This window comes from Thalassophryne amazonica, chromosome 13 (assembly GCF_902500255.1).
Source record: "Thalassophryne amazonica chromosome 13, fThaAma1.1, whole genome shotgun sequence".
NCBI lineage: Eukaryota > Metazoa > Chordata > Actinopteri > Batrachoidiformes > Batrachoididae > Thalassophryne > Thalassophryne amazonica.
In genome coordinates, this window is record NC_047115.1 from 71,893,378 (window position 1) to 71,920,356 (window position 26,979).

General features: G+C 40.1%; 1 protein-coding gene across 1 annotated transcript; it reads right to left on the reverse strand.

The window, feature by feature from the left end:
- Positions 1-680: 680 nt before the first annotated feature.
- Positions 681-26,979, reverse strand: pdlim1 (PDZ and LIM domain 1 (elfin)). The gene is made up of 6 exons (XM_034185376.1): positions 26,812-26,979; positions 17,642-17,793; positions 9,093-9,177; positions 5,478-5,662; positions 1,064-1,206; positions 681-839 (listed from the first exon to the last, which is right to left on the reverse strand). Exons 1-6 carry the CDS (start codon positions 26,902-26,904, stop codon positions 718-720), a joined length of 780 nt encoding a protein of 259 aa, XP_034041267.1. The 5' UTR covers positions 26,905-26,979; the 3' UTR covers positions 681-717.

Here is a 26,979-nt window from a genome sequence, read left to right on the forward strand (position 1 = left end):
GAATGTTGTGGGGGTGTAGGGGTGTGTGTGTGTGCAAAAAAACCCAAACTGGAATTTTGAGGCAGATTTTGAACAAACACAAAGACATGTCCTTACAAGTGCTTTAATGGTCTGAAGAATATCTACATATCTACTGTTACAAAAGACTCAGCAGTCAAAGACTTTCAAGAAAACAGCTGAGGATTGACTCTGTGGAAGTTTTCTAACGTAACAGTGAGCAAGAACAGCCAGTAAAACTAACACTGCTGAATGTAAAGCTCAACACTCAAGACCTGCGGGTGGCACAGTAGCTTAGTGGTTAGCACTGTTGCCTCACAGCAACAAAGTTCTAGGATCGCTTCTCACCTGTGACCTTTCTGTGTGGACTTTGCATGTTCTGCCCGTGTTTGTGTAGGTTCCCTCCGGATGCTCTGGCTTCCTCCCACATTCACAGATGTGCAGGTTAGGTGGATTTGTAACTTTAAATTGACTAAGTGTGCGGGTTTGTCTGTCTATATGTGGCCGAGCGATAGTCTGGCATCCTGTCCAGGTTGTACCCCACCTCTCACCATGTCTGCTGAGATATGCCCCAGCCCCCCCATGACCCTTGATTGGAGTGAGTATGAAAAAAATAAAAAATAAACACAGAGCTGCAATAACAACATCTCTGGCTTCAGATTAAATAAAAATATTCTTCCTGATTGCACTGTAAAACAAACATCCTCATAATCATAATACTTACACAATTCCAGATCCACATTTGTCACAGACGGGCAATTTCTCTGCATTTCCCACTGTTGATCCGATCTTTGTCGTGGGTGCTTTGACACTCCTGAATCCTGATGGTTTATCAGAATCACCTAACAACAGACATCATACAGACAGAGTGGTACGGTTTGGAACAAATAGAGATGTCTCCCCACTTCTACATTACAGAATACACACACACACGGAATATTTATTTCCTTTAGAAGTCATTTTAAATGTTATAAATGCAGTAAATAAATAAATGCAGTAAAACCCCAAAAACTACAATGATGAAGAAAAACCATGTTAAGTGGTGAGTCAGACGTAGGATGTGTACCTGTGTCAAGAATCTCCTGAAGGACTTTGAATGACGCTGACTGTCGAGGAGGTTCGTCAGACTCCTGGTTCTCCTGCAGCATCTTGTACACTTCTGAATCTACTGCTACAGGGGGTCGCTTGCCTGAGTTTGATACTTCTGCTCTGCAAAACAACAATGTAATGTTAATTTCTACATCAGTGCACAGCACAGAAACATGTCAAAGACTTCTTTGAAGACCTTGGGCCTCATTTATAATGAACGACTGTGCACGCACAAAACAGGATGTAAAAAGATGCACACAACAATATAAATGCATACATTCTGAGTTCTTATAAATCACAGTAGAAATACAAGTGTATAGGACAGGTGTCCTTCAGGAACAGAAGTGCTTTGCAATAGAACAATAACCGCAAGAGTGAAAGAGAAAGATTATAATGTAAGATGGTAGTGAGACCAGCTACTCTGTACGGCTTAGAGGCAGTGGTGCAAACAAAAAGACAGACGGCAGACCTGAAGATGCTGCGGCTTTCATTGGAAAGGATGAGGACAGACAGGTTTAGGAATGTACACAGAGAGACAATTCAGGAAGGACCAAGGCTGCAATCATACGAGGTCTGTTAGAAAAGTATCGGACCTTTTTATTTTTTTCAAAAACCTGATGGATTTGAATCACGTGTGCTTGCATGAGCAAACCTTGAACCTTCATGCGCATGCGTGAACTTTTCCACGCCTGTCGACTGCATCATTTTCTGGTAAGCAGCCTTTGTGTGGGACTTGTGTAGTGCGCTCGGCGTTTTTTCATTCCAAGGAAAATGGTGGAACGACTGGAGCAGCGCCTCATCAAATTTTGCCAGAAACTGGGCGACAGCCAGGTGGAAACCATTCGGATGATTAAACGGCTTTCGGTGACTTTTCAGTAGTGTGACTATCCGAGAAATTGTGGAAGAGGTGGACATGTCACAGCATGTCCTATGAGACTTCATCACGGAGGCGCTTCTGCTCCGCCATCAGAAGCTTCAGGAAAGAATTTCGCCGCCACTCTTTTCATGGCAAAATCTTCTGTCACAGTGGAATGTACCGAAAAAGTGCTGATGTCCACCTCTTCCATAATTTCTCGGACAGTCACACGATGGTCCCGCATCACCACAGCATTCACTTTGGAAATGATCTGGTCATTTCAGCATGTTGATGGCCGCCCGGAGCGCGGCTCGCTCTCCACCGTTGTGCGGACGTCTTTAAAACGGTTGTACCGCTCCTTGCTCTGTGTGATGCCCATAGGATAGTCACCGAAAGCCGTCTGAATAATCCGAATGGTTTCCACCTGGCTGTCGCCCAGTTTCTGGCAAAATTTGATGTGGCGCTGCTCCAGTCGTTCCGTCTTTTTCCTTGGAATGAAAATCCGCCGAGCGCACTACACGTCCTCACACAAAGGCTGCTTACCAGAAAATGATGCAATCGACAGGCGTGAAAAAGTTCACGCATGCGCACGAAGGTTCAAGGTTTGCTCAGGAAGCACATGCGATTGAAATCCATCAGGTTTTTGAAAAAAAAAAGGTCAGATACTTTTCTAACAGACCTCGTATACTGATCAGGAGAGGATACATCCTCCCATCATTCAAATATGCACAGACGGTCACTCCCCCAGCTGCTGAAATTTAAATATATTAGTGGTGGACATGACTGGGATTATCGCCATCTTTGGACAAGGTGTGATGTCCTGCCTGCTTTTACAGACATGAAGAAAATATAAATCTTTTCCTTGCTGCAAAATTTAAATAAAAAAACGGGCTGGTACTTTCACACGTCAAATTTTACTTTGAGAGATTTTATTTTAATAAAAAAAAAGACAGCAGTGCAGTGATGTCACAGGAGTGCCAAAGAATTGTGAGCGATGCAACTAGCAGCCACATCCAGCTGAAGAGCTCTCGTAGGGGAGTTCTGCGTCTGTGGGAAGACCAGCGCAAACTCATGACATCATACACAAGCAAAGCGAAGAGAAAAGCGGAGAAAACCTGTTTTTCCATCCCAACAATGTGTTGGGTCACTCAGTTTCTTTTCATTCAGGGTAGTAATTTAAATAATAGAAGCGTGGATGTGTTCTGAAGAACAGACATACACAGACAGACATGCACTTTTTTGCACTATATGATCCCACACACACACACGATCCTTAAAAATAAAAAAATAAAATCGGGGGACCAAATGTGTGTTCTGTATCATCAGTATTGTGACACTGGAGTACCGCCCACCTCTACTGTACACCAGGACACAACCATCATGACAAAGGCTGTGTCACCAGTTTTCAGAAGGCCTGCTTTGATAGTTACAGTAGATATAATTTAAAATAAGAACTGCAACACTTTAAAATTATTTCCATATGAAATTACACCAAAATTATTCTATATTTGGGAACATTCAGAATGGCCAAATTACCATACAAATAGAGCAATCATCATCAAGGCCGGTTCATGGAACGAAAACCACAAACTTTTGGAATTTGCTAGTAACAAAAAAGAAACCACAAACTTTATATTTTTTATTTTCCAGAGTAGAATTGTTTATTTAAAATAATGGCAACCGGTTAACACAGTCTTTTTGTGTTCTTGAAAAGGTTTCCGTTTACAATGACCTGGTGAGGTTCACTTCTTCCTGCCATTCACATCGTGTGGGGAGACACTTACATACACTCAACAAAAATATAAACGCAACACTTTTGGTTTTGCTCCCATTTTGTATGAGATGAACTCAAAGATCTAAAACTTTTTCCACATACACAATATCACCATTTCTCTCAAATATTGTTCACAAACCAGTCTAAATCTGTGATAGTGAGCACTTCTCCTTTGCTGAGATAATCCATCCCACCTCACCGCAGTCTAAGGCACACCTGTGCACTAATCATGGTGTTTAATCAGCATCTTGATATGGCACACCTGTAAGGTGGGATGGATTATCTCAGCAAAGGAGAAGTGCTCACTATCACAGATTTAGACTGGTTTGTGCACAGTATTTGAGGGAAATGGTGATATTGTGTATGTGGAAAAAGTTTTAGATCGTTGAGTTAATCTCATAAAATGGGAGCAAAACCAAAAGTGTTGCGTTTATATTTTTGTTGAGTATATATGACCAGAAAACAATCAAGAAGCTCATGCTGTTTTGCAGTCTCAGTTATCATAAGAGGTAAATATTGTAGCCTACACATCTTAAAAATGTTTGTTTTCAACAATAATTGTATCTGTTTGCTCACTTTTCTGTGCTGCGTTGAACAGTAAAGCAAACATTGGACACGGCTAGCATTAACATTCAGGGCTCATCCTAAGCAATGACAACGGTGCTGTGCCATCATGTGGATTTTCAAATTTAGGGTGTTCCCCCTCTGTTTTCCCAGGTAATTATTTATTTTACCACATCGTTACAAGTTTTGGAGCTTTTCCAGACCATAAGCGCAGGCAGTCGACGAGGTCCTCAGTGAAGTGGCTGTGCGTTTGAGTGAACACAACCTGTGGAAAAGTGGTGCTGGAGTGCAGCTTTTCCACAAAAGCTGCATTGATAAATCCACTAATCACCCTGTTGGTGAAAACTGACAAATCAGAATAAAGGCATTTTTTGAACAGTTAAATTTTATTCACTGAACGTGCGCATTCTTTCGCTCTGTCAGCGAAGCAGAGTGTAACACAGCGCTTTTTTTTTTTATAAATACATGAAACACACTGCTTTGCTTTAAATACACAATAGGTCCATTTCAGATGATCAGTGTGAACCCTCTGTCTCTTAAAAGGCTTTATTTTACTCATTGTGCCACTTTGGAAAGTTGTTGCTTCTGCCACTACATTGATTAGCTCCTTATGCAAATGCTTTATTGTCTTCTCCATTTTTCGTGGGAGCGTTACAGTGCCACATACAGGCCTGGCATATGCAGCTTTTTCAGTGTCACACAGATGACATGGAATGTTATTAACTGATTCGAAAAATTATATATATAGTTTTTTGTTTTAACTGTTCGGGAACATCAATTTCGGGGTGGAACCCAAAACCAGAAATGTTAAAATACCATTTCTGTTCGGGAATGAACCATTTGGGCAAAACATCTGGTTTAAAGCCTTGATTATCAAACATTTGGCAACGCTGAGGTACTAAACGTCACTGAAACTATGTGACTCATTGGTATTCTGTGTCCATTGCTGACATGGAATAGCATAAATACTTTGACACGCAAGGACTATGCAACATGGTTCTTTAATATTTTTCAGTTATTACTTAGGAAATGTACTGATGCTTCAGAGCAGACACACCTGTGTTTGTGTAGCCGCTAAAGTAATGCTTGTGTACATGGAAAACACAGATGCTGTCTACTGCCTGCTTTGGAATAGGCTGTAATAGTACCGTGTCTGCAGTAGTGTCCGTGAAGTTGTCATTTCAGGGTTTTTCTTACTTGTTGCTGGGGTCACTGGCTGTAGCCAAGCTTTGAACTTCATCCACAGCTGAGTTGAAGTCCTTGAGGTTCTCTGAGGAGTACAGACCAGCAGGGTTGTTGTACTGGTTGGTCAAAACTTTGGAACCAGAAGCTGTGAATGGCAGAGCGCTCCGGTTGTGGGCGGAGCCTATTTGTTTCACCTCCTGTTAATTACATGCAGAGACGTACAGTTGAACCTTTTTGCATTTACCGCAGTATGACAAAGACGTACATGCCAACTAAAACGTGCACACTTGTGTCATGCTATGGCAAACATAACTTTTGAAGCATTCAGTCAGACTCTCATTTTGAACATATCCATGTCCTTCCACCGCATAGGTATACTGAGGAATTTGTTTAATGATAACACTTGAAAATATACAACCTTGAAGTTTCAATATTTGCAAATGAAAAATGAGATTTTACAAATGCCCAGCTGAAGGCTTCAACTGATGCTGCTTCTTTAACATGAAAGGTCATACGTTACAAACTAAAATACAGCAAAATTATACATTCTGTCTGAAATACAGCCACTTACGCAATGCATCGTTACTATTTATGACATACATACCCACATAAAATGAGATGCGTCACCCTTATCTCAACCCCAATGAGTGAAACATTTCAAAGTAGGCTGGACTTAGTGAGGAAGGAACAAGAACAGGAAATCACATCATTTTGAACCACAGACCAGCTGTAGTTCCTCCACATAGTCACAACGGAGTATAAGTCATACCTTTTTCCTGAATCGTCGGCTCTTTAATTTTGGGATTTTTGTGCACTGTAGTAGCATATTTTTTATTATTGGCATTTATTCTTCTATTATTCATGGGAAAGCCCAAGAGAGTATTCACTGATGGCACTTTGACCCGGAACTTATTCCATCTTGGCGACACATCCCAAGGACTCATTCATTTACATGCTAATATGGTCAACTTTGCAGTTATTTGAACGTCTTTATACACAACAAAATATAAACGCAACACTTTTGGTTTTGCTCCCATTTTGTATGAGATGAACTCAAAGATCTAAAACTTTTTCCACATACACAATATCACCATTTCCCTCAAATATTGTTCACAAACCAGTCTAAATCTGTGATAGTGAGCACTTCTTTGCTGAGATAATCCATCCCACCTCACAGGTGTGCCATATCAAGATGCTGATTAGACACCATGATTAGTGCACAGGTGTGCCTTAGACTACCCACAATAAAAGGCCACTCTGAAAGGTGCAGTTTTATCACAGCACAATGCCACAGATGTTTGCAAGATTTGAGGGAGCGTGCAATTGGCATGCTGACAGCAGGAATGTCAACCAGAGCTGTTGCTCGTGTATTGAATGTTCATTTCTCTACCATAAGCCGTCTCCAAAGGCGTTTCAGAGAATTTGGCAGTACATCCAACCACGCTCACAACCGCAGACCACGTGTAAACACACCAGCCCAGGACCTCCACATCCAGCATGTTCACTTCCAAGATCGTCTGAGACCAGCCACTTGGACAGCTGCTGAAACAATCGGTTTGCATAACCAAAGAATTTCTGCACAAACTGTCAGAAACCGTCTCAGGGAAGCTCATCTGCATGCTCGTCGTCCTCATCGGGGTCTCGACCTGACTCCAGTTCGTCGTAGTAACCGACTTGAGTGGGCAAATGCTCACATTCGCTGGCGTTTGGCACGTTGGAGAGGTGTTCTCTTCACGGATGAATCCGGGTTCACACTGTTCAGGGCAGATGGCAGACAGCGTGTGTGGCGTCGTGTGGGTGAGCGGTTTTCTGATGTCAATGTTGTGGATCGAGTGGCCCATGGTGGCGGTGGGGTTATGGTATGGGCAGGCGTCTGTTATGGACGAAGAACACAGGTGCATTTTATTGATGGCATTTTGAATGCACAGAGATACCATGACGAGATCCTGAGGCCCATTGTTGTGCCATACATCCAAGAACACCAAGTCTAAGGCACACCTGTGCACTAATCATGGTGTCTAATCAGCATCTTGATATGGCACACCTGTGAGGTGGGATGGATTATCTCAGCAAAGGAGAAGTGCTCACTATCACAGATTTAGACTGGTTTGTGAACAATATTTGAGGGAAATGGTGATATTGTGTATGTGGAAAAAGTTTTAGATCTTTGAGTTCATCTCATACAAAATGGGAGCAAAACCAAAAGTGTTGCGTTTATATTTTTGAGTGTATATGGTGTCTCAAAAAAGTGTACCAAAAGTATTTTGAAAGCACAGAAAAACCAATTAATATTAGACATTTTCCGCATGACGGTGTGGCTGAAGCATGTTTTAACCCTTTATTTTTTTTTAAACCACATGATCCATGTAACTTCCTCATCTGACGTTTCCTAAGAAACAAATCATCCCTCTCCAGTTTTCCAGAAAACCACCTAGCAAATTCAAGTCTCCTTGCCTTTTGATGGGGAGTTAGTTCACTCTGAGACTGGATTTTGTATGGAAAGAGATGCAAGTCAGCGCTTAGGATGCGTTGCACAGAACTCAATTTTTGTTCTCCGAATTTGGGTTAACTGCAACATTTTTCCTGGACTTTAATGTCTTGCAGAACAAACTTTAGGGTTCCTGAAATGAGAAAAACATTATTTCCCAGTAAAACCATTTACTGGTATTCATATTTCAGAGTACTTTTGGGTACATTTTTTGAGACATCCTATATTTTCTTCAAATATGGCTAGTGGTAAACACCATTTTTAACACCAAAGTCCATTTTTAATACCTTCAGCTGCAGTCAGCTGAGCTCCAGTGGAGGCAGACGAGTCTGTTGCATAAAGAAATAATCTAAACCGTTTAAAAGCTGCGGATCATTGCTGTCATTCACAGATGATCCCTTAAAATCATCAACTTTTTTCCCCGTTCTGGACTGCATACAGTCTTCTCCTGTCCATCTGTTGTGACATATTTGACAACAACAGTTCATTTGAAGCAAGGACACAAATCAACTTGGAAAGCAGACGTTTCATTCCAGCGAGACTTTAAAACACAAACGCGTCACGACACTGGCATATTTTCAGAGTGAGCTCATGAACACCACCTAATTGAGGGTCAGTGGACGTACCACATAATGTAGCTCATGCTTCAAGCAACGACTTAATTTCAGAAGAGGCCAGTCTCAGCCAGTGAGCAACAACATTTATGACACACAGCTGAAAGCACAGGCGTGGATGGACCACTGTTGCAACAAAAAGTTCTGAACAGTGAAGAAGCATCAATACAGCAAACAAGTGCTTCAAACTGTGGAAAGTACATGACAATGACTGGGACATGTCACACTATTTCACATGATCTCAAACTTAGGCTTCAGTGTTCCACTCTGTGGGCAGGAACAACATTACCTCATGGCTTGGCTGATAAACTACTGTCTCTTAGGATACCTCCTGTTGAAAAGTCAACAATGACTTCATCACTGGCAGTAGCAGGAAGCTCCACAAGCCTCTGCGGGTGCGGTGGCAAGAACATACAAGCGTTCATAGACATCATGGCTACATATAAATGGGATTTCCCGTTTTCACTCTAAATGACAGAGTGCTGCAGTAATTTAAAAGTCCCACACTTCAGTCAGCTGACACACCTGTGGCTCTGACGAAAGATTCATCTTGTACGGATTCGTCTTCCCCTCCTCGGAAACAAGTGGAGACCACATTTTAATCTCTGATCTGAAGAACAAGGAATAAGAAAGCCTCAGAAACATTCTTAGTGTCAGGTTTCTATGCAATTAATCAACCTTTTGCAAAGCCCGAGTCAGACAAACTGCAACATTACAGGCATGACATGGCATTAAAATTAATGACTCGGCACATATTCAAGCATGACAGCACCTTAAAAGAACATAATCACAATACTAACAGAGTGCATCTGGAAAGTATTCATAGAGCTTCACTTTTTCCACATTTTGTGATGTTACAGCCTTATTCCAAAATGGATGAAATTCATTTTCTTCAAAATTCTACACACAATACCCCATAATGACAATGTGAAAAAGTTTTTTTCTCCCCCAAATTTATAAAAACAACTAAGAAATCACATGAAAATTCAGTAAGGTATATCTTCTATTATACATACCAAATCTAAGGTAGAACACTACTAGTGTATACTAAAGTATATCTAAATATCTAAATTTTCCTTTTTTAAACTTTTACATTTTCCTCTGGCCTTCCATTAATATTACATGGTTATGGTGCCTTAATTGACATTGCCTCACAATACTAATAGTATGCCTTATATGGATCTCTCCAAGTAACCACCCACTTGACACAAAGTCATTTGAGTGGTACACAAGGATTCACCGGACAGAACTATCAAACACATACAGCAGGTAAAATACATATTTAACACGTCATTTTTCTCAGTAAATATATTTCTAAAGGTGCTGCTGACATGAAATGTTCAACAGATACCAGTAACAACCCAAGTAATACATACATATAAAGAAACCAAAAATAATTTTAGAAATTAAGTTATGTGTAATAATGTGATATGACACAGGAAAAAAGTACTGAACACATGAAGAAAGGGAGGAGCAAAAAGGCATGGAAAGGAAGACACCAGCTGAAATCTATCAGTAATTTTTTGTTTTTAATTTAACCAGGTTAGTCTCATTGAGATTGAAATCTCTTTTACAAGTGACACCTGGACAATTCTAAAGTTTCCAATTCACGGAACCTGCATTAGAAAGCAATTTTGGCTCTTGACTGCAAATTAATATCACCTGGTACAGTCCCAACTGATTACCAAGGGGTCACACAAAAAACATTTCATGACGGGTAAAAACAATGAGCTCTCAAGATCTTCAGAACCTTATTGTTGCAAAACATACTGATGGCATTGGTTACAGAAGAATTTCTCAACTTGGATGTTCCAGTGAGCACTGGGGGCCATAATCTGGAAGTGGAAAGAACATCATTTCACCATAAACCAGCTGGTGCTCCTCATAAGATTTCTGACAGAGGAGTGTAAATAATTATCAGAAAAGTTGTCCAAGGCCCAAGAACCACTTGTGGACAGCAAGAGGACAATTGTTTCAAAGAAAACAATAAGCAATGCACTCAACCACCACAGCCTGTAGGCACGCTCACCACCCAAAACCCCACTGCTTAAGAAACTCATGTTGAAGCTTTCTGCACAACATGTAGTCAAACCTATGAAATACTGGGAGAATATAGTCTGGTGAGATGAGACCAAAACTGAACTCTTTGGATGTCATAATACACACAATGTTTGGAGGTCAAATGCAGTGGTGGGCACAGCTAACCAAAAAGTTAGCTTTGATTACCGCTAATCCGCGAACTGAAAAGTTAACATTTCTAACGATAAACTGAAGAAAAAAAAATTAGCGGAAGCTACAGCTAACCGCTAACTTTTAGTATTGACTCCGGTACACTATCAGCTACTGACAAGCCCGTTACCACTGACACTTCTGAGTAGAATCAAAGGCGATAATAAACCCAACACTAACAATGAGTCAGGGCTTCTGTCTTTGTGCACCCTGCCCACTGCTGCAAGGAAGAGGAATTTACATTCAACACAGAGTCCCCCCAATGTGTGGCAAAAGGCATAAAAGGCAAAGCAGGTTTGACCTATGGTTTGATTTAAAAACCAAACCAATTCTGGCTGTTTTACTGATTTTAACGTCAACTCTGTCATTTTTACAAACTGAAAATATCACAAATATCAATTAGCCTTAAATTAATCCACTACTTCTGAAGGTTTGAGCATTAAAACTCATAGATGCCAAAAGACATTATGGGAAAATGAGCCTCCCCATCACTGGTTGGCTGTTTATTTGTAAAAAACAAAAAAAAACAAAAACACACAACACAAAACACGCACGTTACTGTAACGTTTTTTTTTTTTTTTTTTTTTTTAACAAATAAATGTGTTTTTGTAAATGTCATTTGTTTTTAATATGTAAAAAACAGGCATTTGCAAAACTGAAAATTCTGTTAAATGTGATTCAGCACACTGAATGGTGACCATGTGACAGTTGGATGCCATTTACAGTCCCATCCAATGTGTTCCATGCATTTTGGCTCAAAATCCATAGAATACTAACAAAAAAGGTAGCTTTGCTAATAAGCAGTTAGCGGATCTGTGCCCACCACTGGTCAAATGGCACTGAACATCACACCAAAAACACCATCCCACCAGTGAAGTTTGGAGTTGGGAACATCATGATGTGGGGCTGTTTTTCAGCCCCACATCATGATAAGACAACACTGTCAGACTTAATATAATTGTGTTTGCACTCGGGGTCGCCACAGCAAATCCAAGGTGGATCTGCATGTTGAATTGGCACAGGTTTTACGCCGGATGCCCCTCCTGACGCAACTCCACATTACATGGAGAAATGTGGCAGGATAAAAAAAAAAAAAAATGGTGGAGGATTTTCTTAAAAAGAAGACCTAAAAGTCCAGCTACAATTTGCCAGAAGGTACATCTGAGATGCAAGATTTAATGTTTTGGTCAAAGAAAATCCTCCTCTATACCTCTTCATCATGAAGCTGAATAACTGGGGATACAAAGTGCAAAACATGCACTATGCACAATTTTGCCAATCACAGCCACAGAAGCCTATAACTTCCTCTGTGTTGCCTGGATGTCTTGGTGGCTTTCCTCACTCTTCTTCTGGTACAGTCACTCAGTCTTTGAGAACTGTCTTCTCCAAACAGATTTACCATAGAGTGCCATACTGTTCGTATTTCTTCATAGCTGATGTAAATAAAGCCCAAGACATATTCAGTGACTTGGAAATGTTCATGTATCCATCCCCTGACCAGTCTGAAGAAAACTGAGAACTGGTTATTTAAAAGGTATTATACCAAAGCCCCATTACTTACGCAACCCATCATCTTGGCTTTCATATTTTTAATTAATTTATATCAAGTTGTAGAGACTTATTTTGAGTTTAAGGAAGATAATTTTACAATTTTTTTATACTGAAAAGCCTGATTACATTTTATATTTGAAATGGCATAAATAAATTAAAATGTGAAATACCAAGGGGCCGAGTAGTTTTGCAAGGCAGTGTACAAGAGGTGTTTTAAAGCCATCATTACAAACAAAGGCTTTTGTACTAAGTAGTAAATAATTTTCAGTAAGCGTGTTCAATCATTTTTCCCTGTCATTTAAATTTATTACACATATCTTAATTTCTGTGCTTATTTTGTTTTGGTTTCTTTGCATGTATGGATTATGTGGGTTATTACCGGCACCTGTTGAAAATTTCATGTCAATAGCCTGTTTAGAAATGCATTGAGGCAAATAAGCTTTTGATCCAGTCGATTTTGTTGAAGTTTGCCCATCTACAAAGAACAGAGAGGTCTCTGTAATTTTTATCGTAGGTACAATTAGAGATGGGTATCGAAAACTGGTTCTTTTTGAGAATAGTTCAGAAATTATTCGATCCACCGACATCAATAGCCTTTTTGCTTAACGATTCCCTTATCAGTCCTTCAGAGCAGCTGTTGTTTTGAGGGCTTTGTCGAGAAAAATGATTATTTCTCTATGTTGATTTACAGACCCTGCAGCGGGTCTGTAATCAACCACTTCTGTAACGGCTACGGTTTGAAGCTTGACCCAACGAAGCAGTACTCCGACCAGCTGCATTGTTGGGTCTCTGCTTCCCAGAAGTGGCATATCCACTTCTTAACCCTTCTCAAAGCCATTTAAAAATGTCAATCATGAGTTACTTTTGTGTGGATTAAAATCACTAACTGGGACATTTGTCTTGTTACAGGCAAGAAACGTCTTCCGTTCCATTCACACAGCTCCAAACGCTGCGCCGCTGTCTGCCGAGTCAAGTTAGAGTCCGGTTGGAATTAATAACTTCAAAGCGAATCACCGTTTAAATCAAATGACACCTCTTTCCAAATGTTGTAATACAAATAATAAACAACAATCGACAAACTTTTTTCCTCCCTGCGTTCTTTATGAATTACAATGATGATGATGTGCAGCACAGCCGGCTGAGCTCAGCTCAGAGGTACAGTAGTGTTCAGAATAATAGTACTGCTATGTGACTACAAAGAAATTTCATAGCCTTAAGAGTGTGCATATCATGAATGCTTGGTCTTGTTGGATTTGTGATAATCTACTGAATCTACTGGTACCTTGTTTCCCATGTAACAATAAGAAATATACTCAAAACCTGGATTAATCTTTTTAGTCACATAGCACTACTATTATTCTGAACAATACTGTATGGAGTGACAGTGTGCCATTAATGTCTGAAAGGAAATGCTTTTGACAAAAAAACAAAAACAAAAAACTAGAGATTGTTTATTTCTATTTATGTCCAGAGATCAAGGGTCCAGTGACCAAGTTCATATTTATTTACTTTTAAGACTCAAAATGTTGCTGACATAGAAAACCCGTAAAGCCTACTTTTAGTGCCCAGAAAATTCACAAGAGGTATTGATAAAGGAATCGATAAGCAGAATTAATAATGGCATCGATCATATCTACAAGATATTATTGATAATACAAGTATCTTACCCATCTCCTAGGGATGGGTAAGATAAGACGTTATCTTGCTCATCTCACCTATGAGAGACAGAATCTAAAAACATAATGAAGAAAAAAAAAAAATCAGAAAGTCACATTGTATGATTTTTAAATATTTAATTTACATTTTATTGCATGAAATAATTATTTGATACAATAGAAAAACAGACCTTGATATTTGGTCAGACGTTTCCTGTAGTTCTTGACCAAGACTGCACACTGCAGCAGGGATTTTTGTCCACTCATACAGATCTTCTCCAGATATTTCAGGTTTTGAGTTTCAGCTCCCTCCAAAGATTTCCTATTGAGTTCAGGTCTGGAGACTGGCTCGGACACTCCAGGACCTTAAAATGCTTTTTACAGAGCCCCTCCTTAGTTGCCCTGGCTGTGTGTTTGGAGTCATTATCATGCTGGAAGACCCAGCCACGACCCATCTTCAATGCTCTTACTGAGGGAAGGAGGTTGTTTGCCAAAATCTCACAATACATGACCCCATCCATCCTCCCTTCAATACGGTGCAGTTGTCCTGCCCCCTTTGCAGAGAAGCACCCCACAGTATGATGTTTCCGCCCCCATGCTTTACGGTTCGGATGGTGTTCTTGTGGTTGTTCTCATCCTTCAAACACAGTGAGTGGAGTACCAAAAAGCTATTTTGGTCTCATCTGACCACATGACCTTCTCCCATGTCGCCTCCGGACAATCCAGGTGGTCACTGACAAACTTCAAACAGACCTGGACATGTGCTGGCTTGAGCAGGGGGACCTTGTGTGCCCTGCAGGATTTTAAATGATGGCGGCATCGTGTGTTACTAATCTTTCCAACTGTGGTCTCAGCTCTCTTCAGGTCATTGACCAGGTCCTCCTGTGTAGTTCTGGGCTTTCTCAAAATCATCCTTACCTCACGAGGGGAGATCTTGCATGGATCCCCAGACCGGGGAAGATTGACAGTCATTTTGCGTTTCTTCCATTTTCTAATAATTTCACCAACAGTTGTCTTCTCACCAAGCTGTTTGCCTGTTGTCCTGTAGCCCATTCCTGCCTTGTGCAGGTCTACAATTTTGTCCCTGGTGTCCTTAGACAGCTCTTTGGTCTTGGCCATGGTGGACAGGTTGGAGCGCGATTAATTGAGTATGTGGACAGGTGTCATGTTCAAACAGGTGCAATTACAACCCCTGGCAAAAATTATGGAATCACCGGCCTCGGAGGATGTTCATTCAGTTGTTTAATTTTGTAGAAAAAAAAAGCAGATCACAGACATGACAAAACTAAAGTCATTTCAAATGGCAACTTTCTGGCTTTAAGAAACACTATAAGAAATCAGGAAAAAAAAATTGTGGCAGTCAGTAAGTTACTTTTTTAGACCAAGCAGAGGGAAAAAAAATATGGACTCACTCAATTCTGAGGAATAAATTATCGAATCACCCTGTAAATTTTCATCCCCAAAACTAACACCTGCATCAAATCAGATCTGCTCATTAGTCTGCATCTAAAAAAGAGTAATCACACCTTGGAGAGCTGTTGCAACAAGTGGACTGACATGAATCATGGCTCCAACACGAGAGATGTCAATTGAAACAAAGGAGAGGATTATCAAACTCTTAAAAGAGGGTTAATCATCACGCAATGTTGCAAAAGATGTTGGTTGTTCACAGTCAGCTGTGTCTAAACTCTGGACCAAATACAAACAACATGGGAAGGTTGTTAAAGGCAAACATACTGGTAGACCAAGGAAGACATCAAAGCGTCAAGACAGAAAACTTAAAGCAATATGTCTCAAAAATCAAAGATGCACAACAAAACAAATGAGGAACGAATGGGAGGAAACTGGAGTCAACGTCTGTGACCGAACTGTAAGAAACCACCTAAAGGAAATGGGATTTACATACAGAAAAGCTAAACGAAAGCCATCATTAACACCTAAACAGAAAAAAACAAGTTTACAATGGGCTAAAGAAAAGCAATCATCCAGTCATCCACAGTCCATGAAAGTCATATTCAGTGATGAATCTCGAATGTGCATTGGGCAAGGTGATGATGCTGGAACTTTTTTTTGGTGCCGTTCCAATGAGATTTATAAAAATGACTGCCTGAAGAGAACATGTAAATTTCCACAGTCATTGATGATATGGGGCTACATGTCAGGTAAAGGCACTGGGGAGATGGCTGTCATTACATCATCAATAAATGCACAAGTTTACATTGATATTTTGGACACTTTTCTTATCCCATCAACTGAAAGGATGTTTGGGGATGATGAAATCATTTTTCAAGATGATAATGCATCTTGCCATAGAGCAAAAACTGTGAAAACATTCCTTGCAAAAAGACACAGGGTCAATGTCATGGCCTGCAAATAGTCCGGATCTTAATCCAATTGAAAATCTTTGGTGGAAGTTGAAGAAAATTGTCCATGACAAGGCTCCAACCTGCAAAGCTGATGTGGCAACAGCAATCAGAGAAAGTTGGAGCCAGATTGATGAAGAGTACTGTTTGTCACTCATTAAGTCCATGCCTCAGAGACTGCAAGCTGTTATAAAAGCCAGAGGTGGTGCAACAAAATACTAGTGATGTGTTGGAGCGTTCTTTTGTTTTCATTACATGCGTCGGGACGCAGCCGGCGCGGTGCGGCGGCATAGGAAAAACACCTCCGTGTTGATAATCATTTGTAAAATCCAGGCGGCTTTTGATCGCTTTCAGTGGAGTGAGTATATGAGAAATTGTTTAACAGCTGGACATGTTCCAACTTGTCCTTAAGGCTTCCAACGGAGGTGTTTTTCCTGTGGCGGAGCATCCGCCCGCACGTCTTTCATTAAAAAAATCTCCTTTAACGGTGGAATATCCGGATAAAATGCTGAAACCGACTTCTTCTGAAACTTCTCTGTTCTCTCACGACGTCCTGGCTCAATAGAGCCTGAAATGTGGAGGTTTCATCTTGAAACAGGCTGACGATGGCGCCTGAGAGTGCTGCACGACGTCTCTCTCCATGGGAAGTCCTTAAAGCGACAGTATCACCTCAAAATCTCTCATCAGCCGTTAAAATTTTCACCGAAAACCAGCTTAATTTTTCGAACCGTGTCCACTTCGATGTGTCTCACAGGTTTAGAAAAAATTTTGATCAAACAAAGCGCCAGTCTCTCAGCAACTTCTCAGACAAAGGAATTCCGACGAGGGGCTGGACGACTCCTCCCACAAGGAGTGCTCACAGGCGAATGACGTCACCGACAGGCGTGGAAAAACTCACGCATGCGCACGAGGGTTCAAGCATGTCTGATGTAAAAACATATGAATGAAATCCATATAGTTTTTGAAAAAAATAAAAAGGACCTATACTTTATGAACAGACCTCGTACTGTCTAACCTTCAGTCTGCAGGGAGATTGCTGAATCAGTTTCAACAGTTATCTAGTGCTATGATACAACACAATTTGGCACACATACTGTACAAGTCTCAAACCAAAAACTGTTGTCCTTTAAAAAAAAAAAAAAAAAAAAAAAAAAAAAGGAACAAACATACTGCCACTCCCCAAACACCTGGATTTTGACTGAGCCGTCTCATATTACTTCGAGTTTCTCAGGGATGCGGCTATGTAGCTCAGACCTGCACGTCATGTTCAACCTACCTGTCAATGGAAAGCACCATCTCCTCAATGCACCCCTTGATCTTGTTCTGTGCTTGCAAGTGAGTCATTTTCTCTGTTGATTCACCATCAATCGCCAAGATCATGTCCCCAATACACAGGCTGGCCTCAGCGGCTTTACCCCCAGGCGTAACCTATGACAAAACAGACCTTATCATCAGGATGTCCTGAGATGATGATTGGTACACCATCTGCTTCACAGGTGCAACAATCTGATTTGTTGCCCATCTTCTCTTGACACTATAGCTGCTATAAAATGCTGGTTATGGATTGCTAAAATGTAGCTTCAGCACAACACCACAGGGAATGCCTAGTAAATCACTGTGGCTGCTTTAGAGAAATGTCATAGTAGAGGTGCCCATAACAAGTATTTCCGCTTCATTTTCAACATGTTACTGTTGAAAAGGGTATCTAAAAATTCAGTGGCTTTCCCTGTTGGAAATTGCTTCATGGTAAAGCACCTCAAAGACACTGCTGCAACTTCCACTCACATTATGATGTGTTCGAGTTCTACTCAGAGGTTGGAACTTCCCAGTTACCCTGCCCAGAAACAACCACTCAAGTCAGGATTACAACTCATTTGAACCCCACACACCCCCGGATCACATTCCAAGATGGCTGCTCCAACCATCAATCATACTCAAATCTCAGCTGCTACTGCAGCATCCAGAGAATCTACATAACAGTGCAGTGTGTTTGACTGTGTGGACATATGATTAAAAAATTGGCCATTTATTTTTTTCAAACCGTGTTCAGACACGGGACCTAAACAGGCAGGGCATAACTCAAGGCTGGTGATTATTAACAAAATGCTGCTCTCTCCCGTCTTCTTCAGTCATATTTTAAATATTTTCAGTGTGTCTACTGATTACATTTCGAGCACGGATCAAATACGTTTGGCAGAAAAGAAAGACCATCTTCACAACACAAAGTCAGAATATGATGCTCAAATGATCCATAATTCATGTAGGAAATTGTATTTACTATATCATTGGTTTTGAGGTTGATGATTGTATAAAGAAGTGGAGCTTGATGGACAAATTGATCCAAAAAAGCCACTGTTCCTGCAGTAAACTGCATAAAGAGACCCACCAACATGATGTAGAACTTTAAAAGGGTCACTCGCACATAGACGTCATTGCATGGCCATGGAGTTACAGAGTTGCAGAAGCATAAATCAGGATTTTAAGGTACTAGTGCAGCAGATAAGTGAATACGAGGTCTGTGAGAAAAGTAACAGACCTTTTTATTTTTTCAAAAACTATATGGATTTGATTCATATGTTTTTACGTCAGCCAAGCTTGAACCTTCGTGCGCATGCGTGAGTTTTCCATGCCTGTCGGTTGCGTCATTCGCCTGTGGGCAGGCTTGAGTGAGCACTGCTCCACCCCTCTCGTCGTTGTTTCATTGCGAGGAAATGGCGGAATGATTTGGGCTTTTTTTTTTCCCCATCAGAATTTTTTCAGAAACTGTTAGAGACAGGCAGCTGGAAACTATTCGAAAAATTTTATCTGGCTTTCGGTGAAAATTTTACGGGCTTCACAGAGAATAAGGAGTGTTACTACAGTTTTCCAAGTTTGGATTACAGTCCAAACTTGTCCTCTGACACGCCGAAACGGAGGTGTTCCTTTGTCTCGCTTCCAAAGCGAATCGGTCTTTATGCGCGAAGCCTCTGCGCAGCTTTCCATGACAAAATCTCTTGTTAAAAGTGAAATCTTTAAGGACGGCCCACAATGGCGCACGGTGCGCCGCGCTCCGAGCCAACATCGAGAGGAAGAAACCACCACATCGTTTCTAAACGGATGTCTGTGTGGAGCCGGGACCGTCGTGTGCATTTTCTCTGGTTATCACAAGAGCTGGACATCGCTCTGAGGGATCCTTCAAATGGTGATGCAAGCACTAAATTTGGCACACATACTCCTTAGACATTACTCTTTTAAAAATGCCGGCTACCCACGTGAACTTTCAATAGGCGTCCAAGAAGGGGTCAATTGAAGTATTACACGGGGTCAAAATTTAAAAATGCTCCAATCATATTGAAACGTATTCCATATTATTTGTCTGATCATACAGATTCCAAAAAGGTATAGTTTGGACTATCTGTGAATGAATGTTCCGGAGTTATGGGGTAAAAACAGCAAGAACAGTGACAAAGGTCAATTTCAATTTGTACAGGGGTCAAAAGTTAAAGTTGCTCCAATTTTGGTAAAAAGTGATGCAAATTATTAGTTGGGTGAATACGATTTTTAAAAGGAATAGTTTGCATCATGTATCATGCTTAGTTATCATGTTACAGGGTAGCATATGTCACATGTCATAGAATCCAATGGATGCTGATATTGTTTAACCTTTACTTTGCAAACCAAGCATGCAACACAGTCAAAACTGTTACATTTATTAATCCTATTAGCTCAACCAGCAATTTGCACTTATTTAAGGCAGATGTTGATTTTTTTCATATCAAGTTTTGACCCAGTCATTAAATGAGGAGCTGGGGATTCCCTGTAGATTGTTCGGTGCCTCCTGGCTGTAACTAATCCATTACATACATATAGCGGATTTTGTCCATTTTATACATAACAGATTTTGATTATAACGGACAAAATTCACTGGTCCACCTGAATCCATTATGAGAGTTTTACTGTACATGGATAACATGAGCAAGCCTGCAACTCCTGCCTCTGTCGTGCTGGTGAGATTTCAAAACACTGACGCAATTAGACAAAATGAAAACTCATCTGCCTCCATGCCTCAAGGTATTGCAACACTCATCTATATTGAGTTGTCATCACACACCCACAAATAAGTAACAATAATAAGTTCGAAAACACTTTATTTTAGAGCTGCAAACAATTAAAATCAATGATTCAATTAATAAACATTTTGATAATCAAGTCATTTTTTTAATAACCAAATTCTTTGATTTTAACTTCTTAAATGCGAATCTTTTTTGGTTTATTTTACCAGCTGCTATTCCTCAATCTAGTAATATACTGAGTGTCAAAACAAGACATTTGAAACCAACAGTCATCTTGGGCTCTGGATAACCTTGACCAACATTCATCATTTGTTTTACACTTTATGTACGTAACAACTAATTAACTAAATAACTGATTAATCAATTATGAAAATAATCATTACTTACAGCCCCACTTAATTTCATACTAATGCTAATTATTTACCTTTACATAACACTCAAGGATATCAGTTTCAAGTCAAACTATTAAAAGAAGCTTGTATGAAGCTCAGGAATGTAGGTAAGCTACATTAAACTAATAATTGATTAAGTTTTATGATATTTTTCAATTTGCCTTACTTGACATGACATTTGTTAAGGGCCCCCTCATTACACATGCCTACACCTAAGCAAGGCAGGGTCTGCTTAATTTTGACTAGAAATACCATATAATTTTTAACTCCTTATAATATTATGTCATTAATTTTGTAACATATTTAACTATAAAAATCTGTACCAATAAGGAGTACTGGTATTGATACCAGTATCAGTAAACGCTAAGGAGAAACATTCCCAAACAGAACTCTTGAAAAAACATTTTCCACACTGATTGGATGTCGTCCAAAGCTTTACCTCAGTGTTTTTCAGGACATTCACCAGGCTGGTCTTAATGATTATTACTGATCAACTATTTGGAGTGTGTATGAGCCTGGAATAAGATTTTAGACAGCTGGATGAAACAGCACGTTTTTTTCAAAAGATTTCTTTAAAAGCTTTTGAATATGCAGAAAACAAAATGTATACAGACATAATTTTGGAAAGCTTCTCTCCAAAGCAGAGACTGTTGTTAAAGTGCTATTGTTATCTATGACCTTCAAGGACATTGATTCACCACACGTCTGTAGTGACAGTAAACACACCCACTTTCAGAGTGGTGTTTATCCTCAGTAGCTCAGGCTGAGGTCTGCCTAGAGGGCAGGCACACCATCAGAGATAAGACTTTGGCACAGTTCAGGAATTCCTGATCACTTTTCCATGGGTGGAGTCAACTGAGCACTGGAACAACAGTTGTAACAGGAACACAAGCCTCCACTCAGGCAAAGTAGACAATGAAAGGCTCCAGTCTTGTCTGTTACTGCCACAGTGGTGTCGCACTCTCAACACGTGTAACATTGCTTGAACTGCAGGAAAAAGGACATAGCTCAGTAACAAAAGTTTAAATTAAGTCAATTTCAGAGTTCCTGTACCATATTTTCTGGAATATAAATCCTGGCGGATACGTTCCACCTGTTAAAAGAAAATATGTGATTTTTGGTATAAATGTCACACCGGAGTATAAGTCGTAGGATGTCCAAAACTACTACTACTAAAAAAAATATATATATAATAAAATACGTTACATTTGGATCATTTCTGTGTAGAGCTGAATCAATGAGCTGACATGGTCTGTATAATTAGGGTATATCCAGAAAGTATTCACAGCACTTCAGTTTTTCTCCATGTTGTAGCCTTATTCCAAAATGGAGTAAATTATTTTTTTCCCCTCAAAATTCTACTCACAATGCCCCATAATGACATCATGAAAAAATGTTTTGTTTTAAATTTTGCAAATTTATTAAAAATAGAGTGACCATTGCTTCTTGGTCACCTCCCTGACTAAGGCCCTTCTCCCCAGATCGCTCAGTTTAGACAGATGGCCAGCTCTAGGGAGAGTCCTGGTGGATCTGAACTTCTTCCATTTACAGATGATGGAGGCCACTGTGCTCAATGGGACCTTCAAAGCAGCAGAAATGTTTCTGTACCCTTCCCCAGATTTGTGCCTTGAGACAATCCTGTCTCTGAGGTCAACAATTCCTTTGACTTCATGCTTGGTTTGTGTTCTAACATGCACTGTCAACTGTGGGACCTTATATGCAGACAGATGTGTGCCTTTGTAAATCATATTCGGTCAACTTAATTTACCCCAGGTGGACTCCAATTAAGCTGTAGAAACATCTCAAAGATGCTCAGTGGAAGCAGGAGGCACCTGATCCCAGTTTTGTGCTTCATGGTAAAGGCTGTGTGAATACTTACGTACATGTGATTTCTTAGGTATACGAGGTCTATTAGAAAGTATCCGACCTTATTATTTTTTTCAAAAACCATATGGATTTGAATCACGTGTGATTACATCAGACATGCTTGAACCCTCGTGGGCATGCGAGAGTTTTTTCACGCCTGTCGGTTACGTCATTCGCCTGTGGGCAGTCTTTGAGTGAGGAGTGGCCCACCCGCTCGTCGATTTTTTTCATTGTTTAGGAATGGCTCAGAGACTGTTGCTTGTTTGATAAAAATTTTTTCAAAACTGTAAGGCACAACTGAGTGGACACCATTCAATAAATCAGCTGGTTTTCGGTAAAAATTTAACGGCTGATGAGAGATTTTGGTCTGGTAGTGTCGCTTTAAGGACGGTCCACGGCGCCTGACGGCGATCTGCGCTTCGAGGCGGCAGCGTCTCGCCGTTTCAAGTTGAAAACTTCCACATTTCAGGCTCTGTTGACGCAGTAAGTTGTCAGAGAACAGAGAACTTTCAGAAGAAGTCGGCATGAGGAGTTTATTCGGACATTCCATTGTTAACGGTCATTTTGTAATGAAAGAACGTGCAGGCAGAGTCGCATGTCGGGCTGGACCCGACCGCGGGGCGTCGCGGCAGGAAAAACACCTCCGTTGGAAATCTTAACGGGCAAGTTGGAACATGCCCAAGCTGTTAAACAATTTCTCAATTACTCACTTGTTGAAAGCCATTAAAAGCCGCCTGAATTCTACAAATGGTTTTCAACACGGAGGTGTTTTTCCTGTCGCGGCGCACACAGATTTGCCGAGTCGTCACAGAAACGACTCGGCGAATTTGCGCGCACGTCTCATTAAAAAAATGTCCTTAAACAGTGCCGACGACAGCGCCTGGAAGCGCTGCAGGACGTCCCGCTCCGTGGGAAGTCCTTACACCGACAGAAACACCCCATAATCTCTCATCAGCCATTAAACTTTTCACAGAAAACCAGCTTAATTTCTCGAATAGTGTCCACTCGGATATTCCTCACAGGTCCAGAAAAAATTTTGATAAAGCAACGCGCGCCGTCTCGAGCAGCGTGTGAAACAAAGGAATTCAGCCGAGAGGGCGGGACCACATCTCACTCAAGGCCTGCCCACAGGGAATGACGTCACCAGACACGCGTGAAAAAACTCACGCATGCGCACGAGGGTTCAAGCATGATTGGTGTAATCGCATGTCATTCAAATCCATATAGTTAAAAAAAAAAATAAAAGGGTCGGTTTATTATCTAAGAGACCTCGTATGTATATATATATATATATATATATATATATATGAAAATTTGCAAAAAACCTTTGAGGAAAAAATAAATTTTATCCATTTAGAGTTTCAATATGGCACATTAAAAAACAAACAAACAAAAAACCTGAAAGTAAAAACAGCCATCTCTGCATGATCTACTCAGCATTATTCTATCAGGAAACACTGCATTGTACATTTGAAGGTTTGTTACTTTTGAAATGCATTCATTACAACAGATGAAGCAGTTTGTACTATCACCAGTTTTGTGTTTTTCGGGACAAATTTCAGACAAAATATGCAGATCTTGTTTACTGATGGTTTCAAAGAGTTTTGTTCCTTGATCCTTAAAATATCACCCAGGTATGTTAAACATTAAGTGCACTGTTTGAAAGCAGTTGTTCTTAATAGAGGACAGTGTCACCAAAAAGCAATATGGTATATTTTAAATATGTGGTTACCTTGGCGTATTTATTTAATAATAATGAAAAAATAAAATAAAAAAATATGGGCCTTCCACAGGTTTTTATGACCATTTCTAATGTTAGAAATGCATTGCATCATGTGACACATATACAAAACCAGTCAAAAAATAGACTGGTAGTGTACATAAGTAAGGCAACGTGATATGGCAAAAAACAAATTTGTTTCCATATTAGCAAATATTTATCATGATATACAATTTATTAACTCTGCCAGTGTGAAGAGTATCCTTATAATGACTGAAATCTGACGAAAGTAAAGGATTAATTATGTAAACTTTTAGGATTTTTTTTTAAGCTTTGCATTTTATTTTATCAAGCATTTGCAGACAAGATTAGAAAGCGTGACACAAATAATTATTAAAGTAAGTTCTTTTGGCTTCTCACGTAAAGTTCGTGGTCACCACAGAAGACTCCATATATAGATGTTGATTTGGTACAAGTTTTACATTGGATGCTCTTCCTGAACTCTACGTTACAAAGAGAGTGGACATAGGTCGTCTTGAAACAGGAACCTTCTGCTTTGGAAGCAAGTGCACTGACCACTTGACCAGAACGTCACACAAACATAAATTTTTTTATCATTATCTTTATTATTGTAGCAGAACTGCATGTCTTTATTGTGAAAGGTGAGGATAGGAAGCGTGTCTTATTTCTCCTTGCATTTCACAGTGACATCAGCGTGGAAAAGTTTTCTCTAATTTCTGTTCCGTGCCTTTATATCAGCATCATGCAGCGTCACCACAACTGTAACCCTCAGTTAGATTTTTTTTGGTCAACAAATCATTGGTTTTTAAAAGATGACGTGAGAGTTGACTTTTTGTGGAATTCTCCGGTTCCCTCTCTTGCCCTCTTTTTTTTGTCCCACTCCCACGGCTTTCTTCCACATCACTGCCGAGTCAAAAACCAACTGCAGTATGAAATGGTCATGCACTTTTGACGTGCCAACCAAAAACCAAAGGTTTTAATTAATTTGTTTCAAGAATGAAAACCAGGCACAACTGATATCACTGTCTAGGAACAAAAATTAAAACTGCAACTTCATGTTTTTGTATGCTCCAAAAGAGAAAAGTGTGAAATAATGGTAAGCAGTCAAAATATATCACTGTGTATAGTTCACTTCCCAGCTTCTTCTGAATGTCATTTCATTTGATTCCAACCTGTATGAGGGAGTTTTCAAAATTTAACTGTTCAAGCAGCCCAAACTATCTTGCCCACCATTAGCTGTGTGTCAGAGTTTTTCCATCACACCTACTTTGGAAACTGGGGGAGCAAAATAAATAAATAAATAAAATCTAATAACCCACTTTAATTTGAAATCGGTAGACCTTCAAGCTGCTTTTAGATACATAACCACAAGGTTCTTGCAACACTGATGGGAAACCAAAGAGGGTTTTTTTTTATGCCATTTAGGGTTGGACTAACCCTAAATTGTTGATTAGAATCCATTTTTTCTTTCCTTCCAGGCAAAATCTGGCCATACTTTACAGTCTGGGTCCTAACAGCATGTTTAAAATCATGTTGATCTGGGTTATGGGTGAGGGCAGGTATACATCACTGCCGGCAAGTGGCGAATCCGAAGGCAAGATGTAACCACGCTCGATGTAAACACGCTCTGGTTGTATGTTGTTATACTACGAAAGACCTGGATGTAGTCAAGTTCTGTCCCCACCAATTGGTTTCTCATAATTGGAGACAGAGGTTATTGTTAAAACTTTCCCTAAAACTTTTTCCAGTTTACTGTTACACCTTCGCAGTTGCATATGCACTGATTTTACATATCTATCCATAAGCCTAAATGGAAACAATTTCACAAAAAAATAAGGAAACTACAAGAGCCTTTAATTTTACAACAAACACTGGAAAACACTTTTAACCCATATGCCTGTACAGCAACAGAAAGTTGTATCATACTCAAGTAATCAATGAAAGAGGACCAAGAAAATCAATTTGACATTTTTTACATTTGCTCTCAACAAAGATACAATAACTTAAAATGTCAAAATTAAAAGGTAAACTGGCTCTGATTAGTTGGAGGTAACTTACTTGCTTACTGTGCTCCCACTTTATGTATTAATTTCTCAATGGACATTAGAATGCCCAATTTAGCTGACTCTTATCAAAACAAACCTGAAAACATGTCTGTTTTTTACTGTTTATATTTAGTTTATGGTTTTACTACTCACTGAAACCCTAACCCGTTATAGTTTGTAAAGCGGGTTTTGCGTGTGTTTTTTAGTGTTATTTGTTGCCCCGCTGAAGAAGAGTTGAGCCTGTGTGTGTCAGTGAGTGAGGGTCAAAGTTCGTCGGGTGGCGCGCGCACAGGTGTGGTTATCTGGTGGTTTTATACAACGACAGAGCGGCTAACAGGGGAAAAACTTACCCGGGAAATAGTCAGCGGCTGCTCGAAGTCCTTTCCACCGACCAGCCGGAACCCCCAGGGCCCAGGGCCCTGCATTACGACACGTAGCGGCATCCTGCTGGCTCTGGCTGCAACCTAAAGATTAATCTGAGACCCAGCAGCTCGCGTCTGTCTCCGCGTCTCGGCGCA

Bases quoted from the DNA above. Each gene is read 5' to 3' on its own strand.
- pdlim1 (XM_034185376.1), bottom strand. From the start codon at position 26,904: ATGCCGCTACGTGTCGTAATGCAGGGCCCTGGGCCCTGGGGGTTCCGG. The intron at 9,178-17,641 runs GTAGGTTGAACA...CTTGTTCTTCAG, and splicing joins ATGGTGCTTTCCATTGACAG to ATCAGAGATTAAAATGTGGT. The intron at 1,207-5,477 runs GTAAGAAAAACC...GTTGTTTTGCAG, and splicing joins GCCAGTGACCCCAGCAACAA to AGCAGAAGTATCAAACTCAG.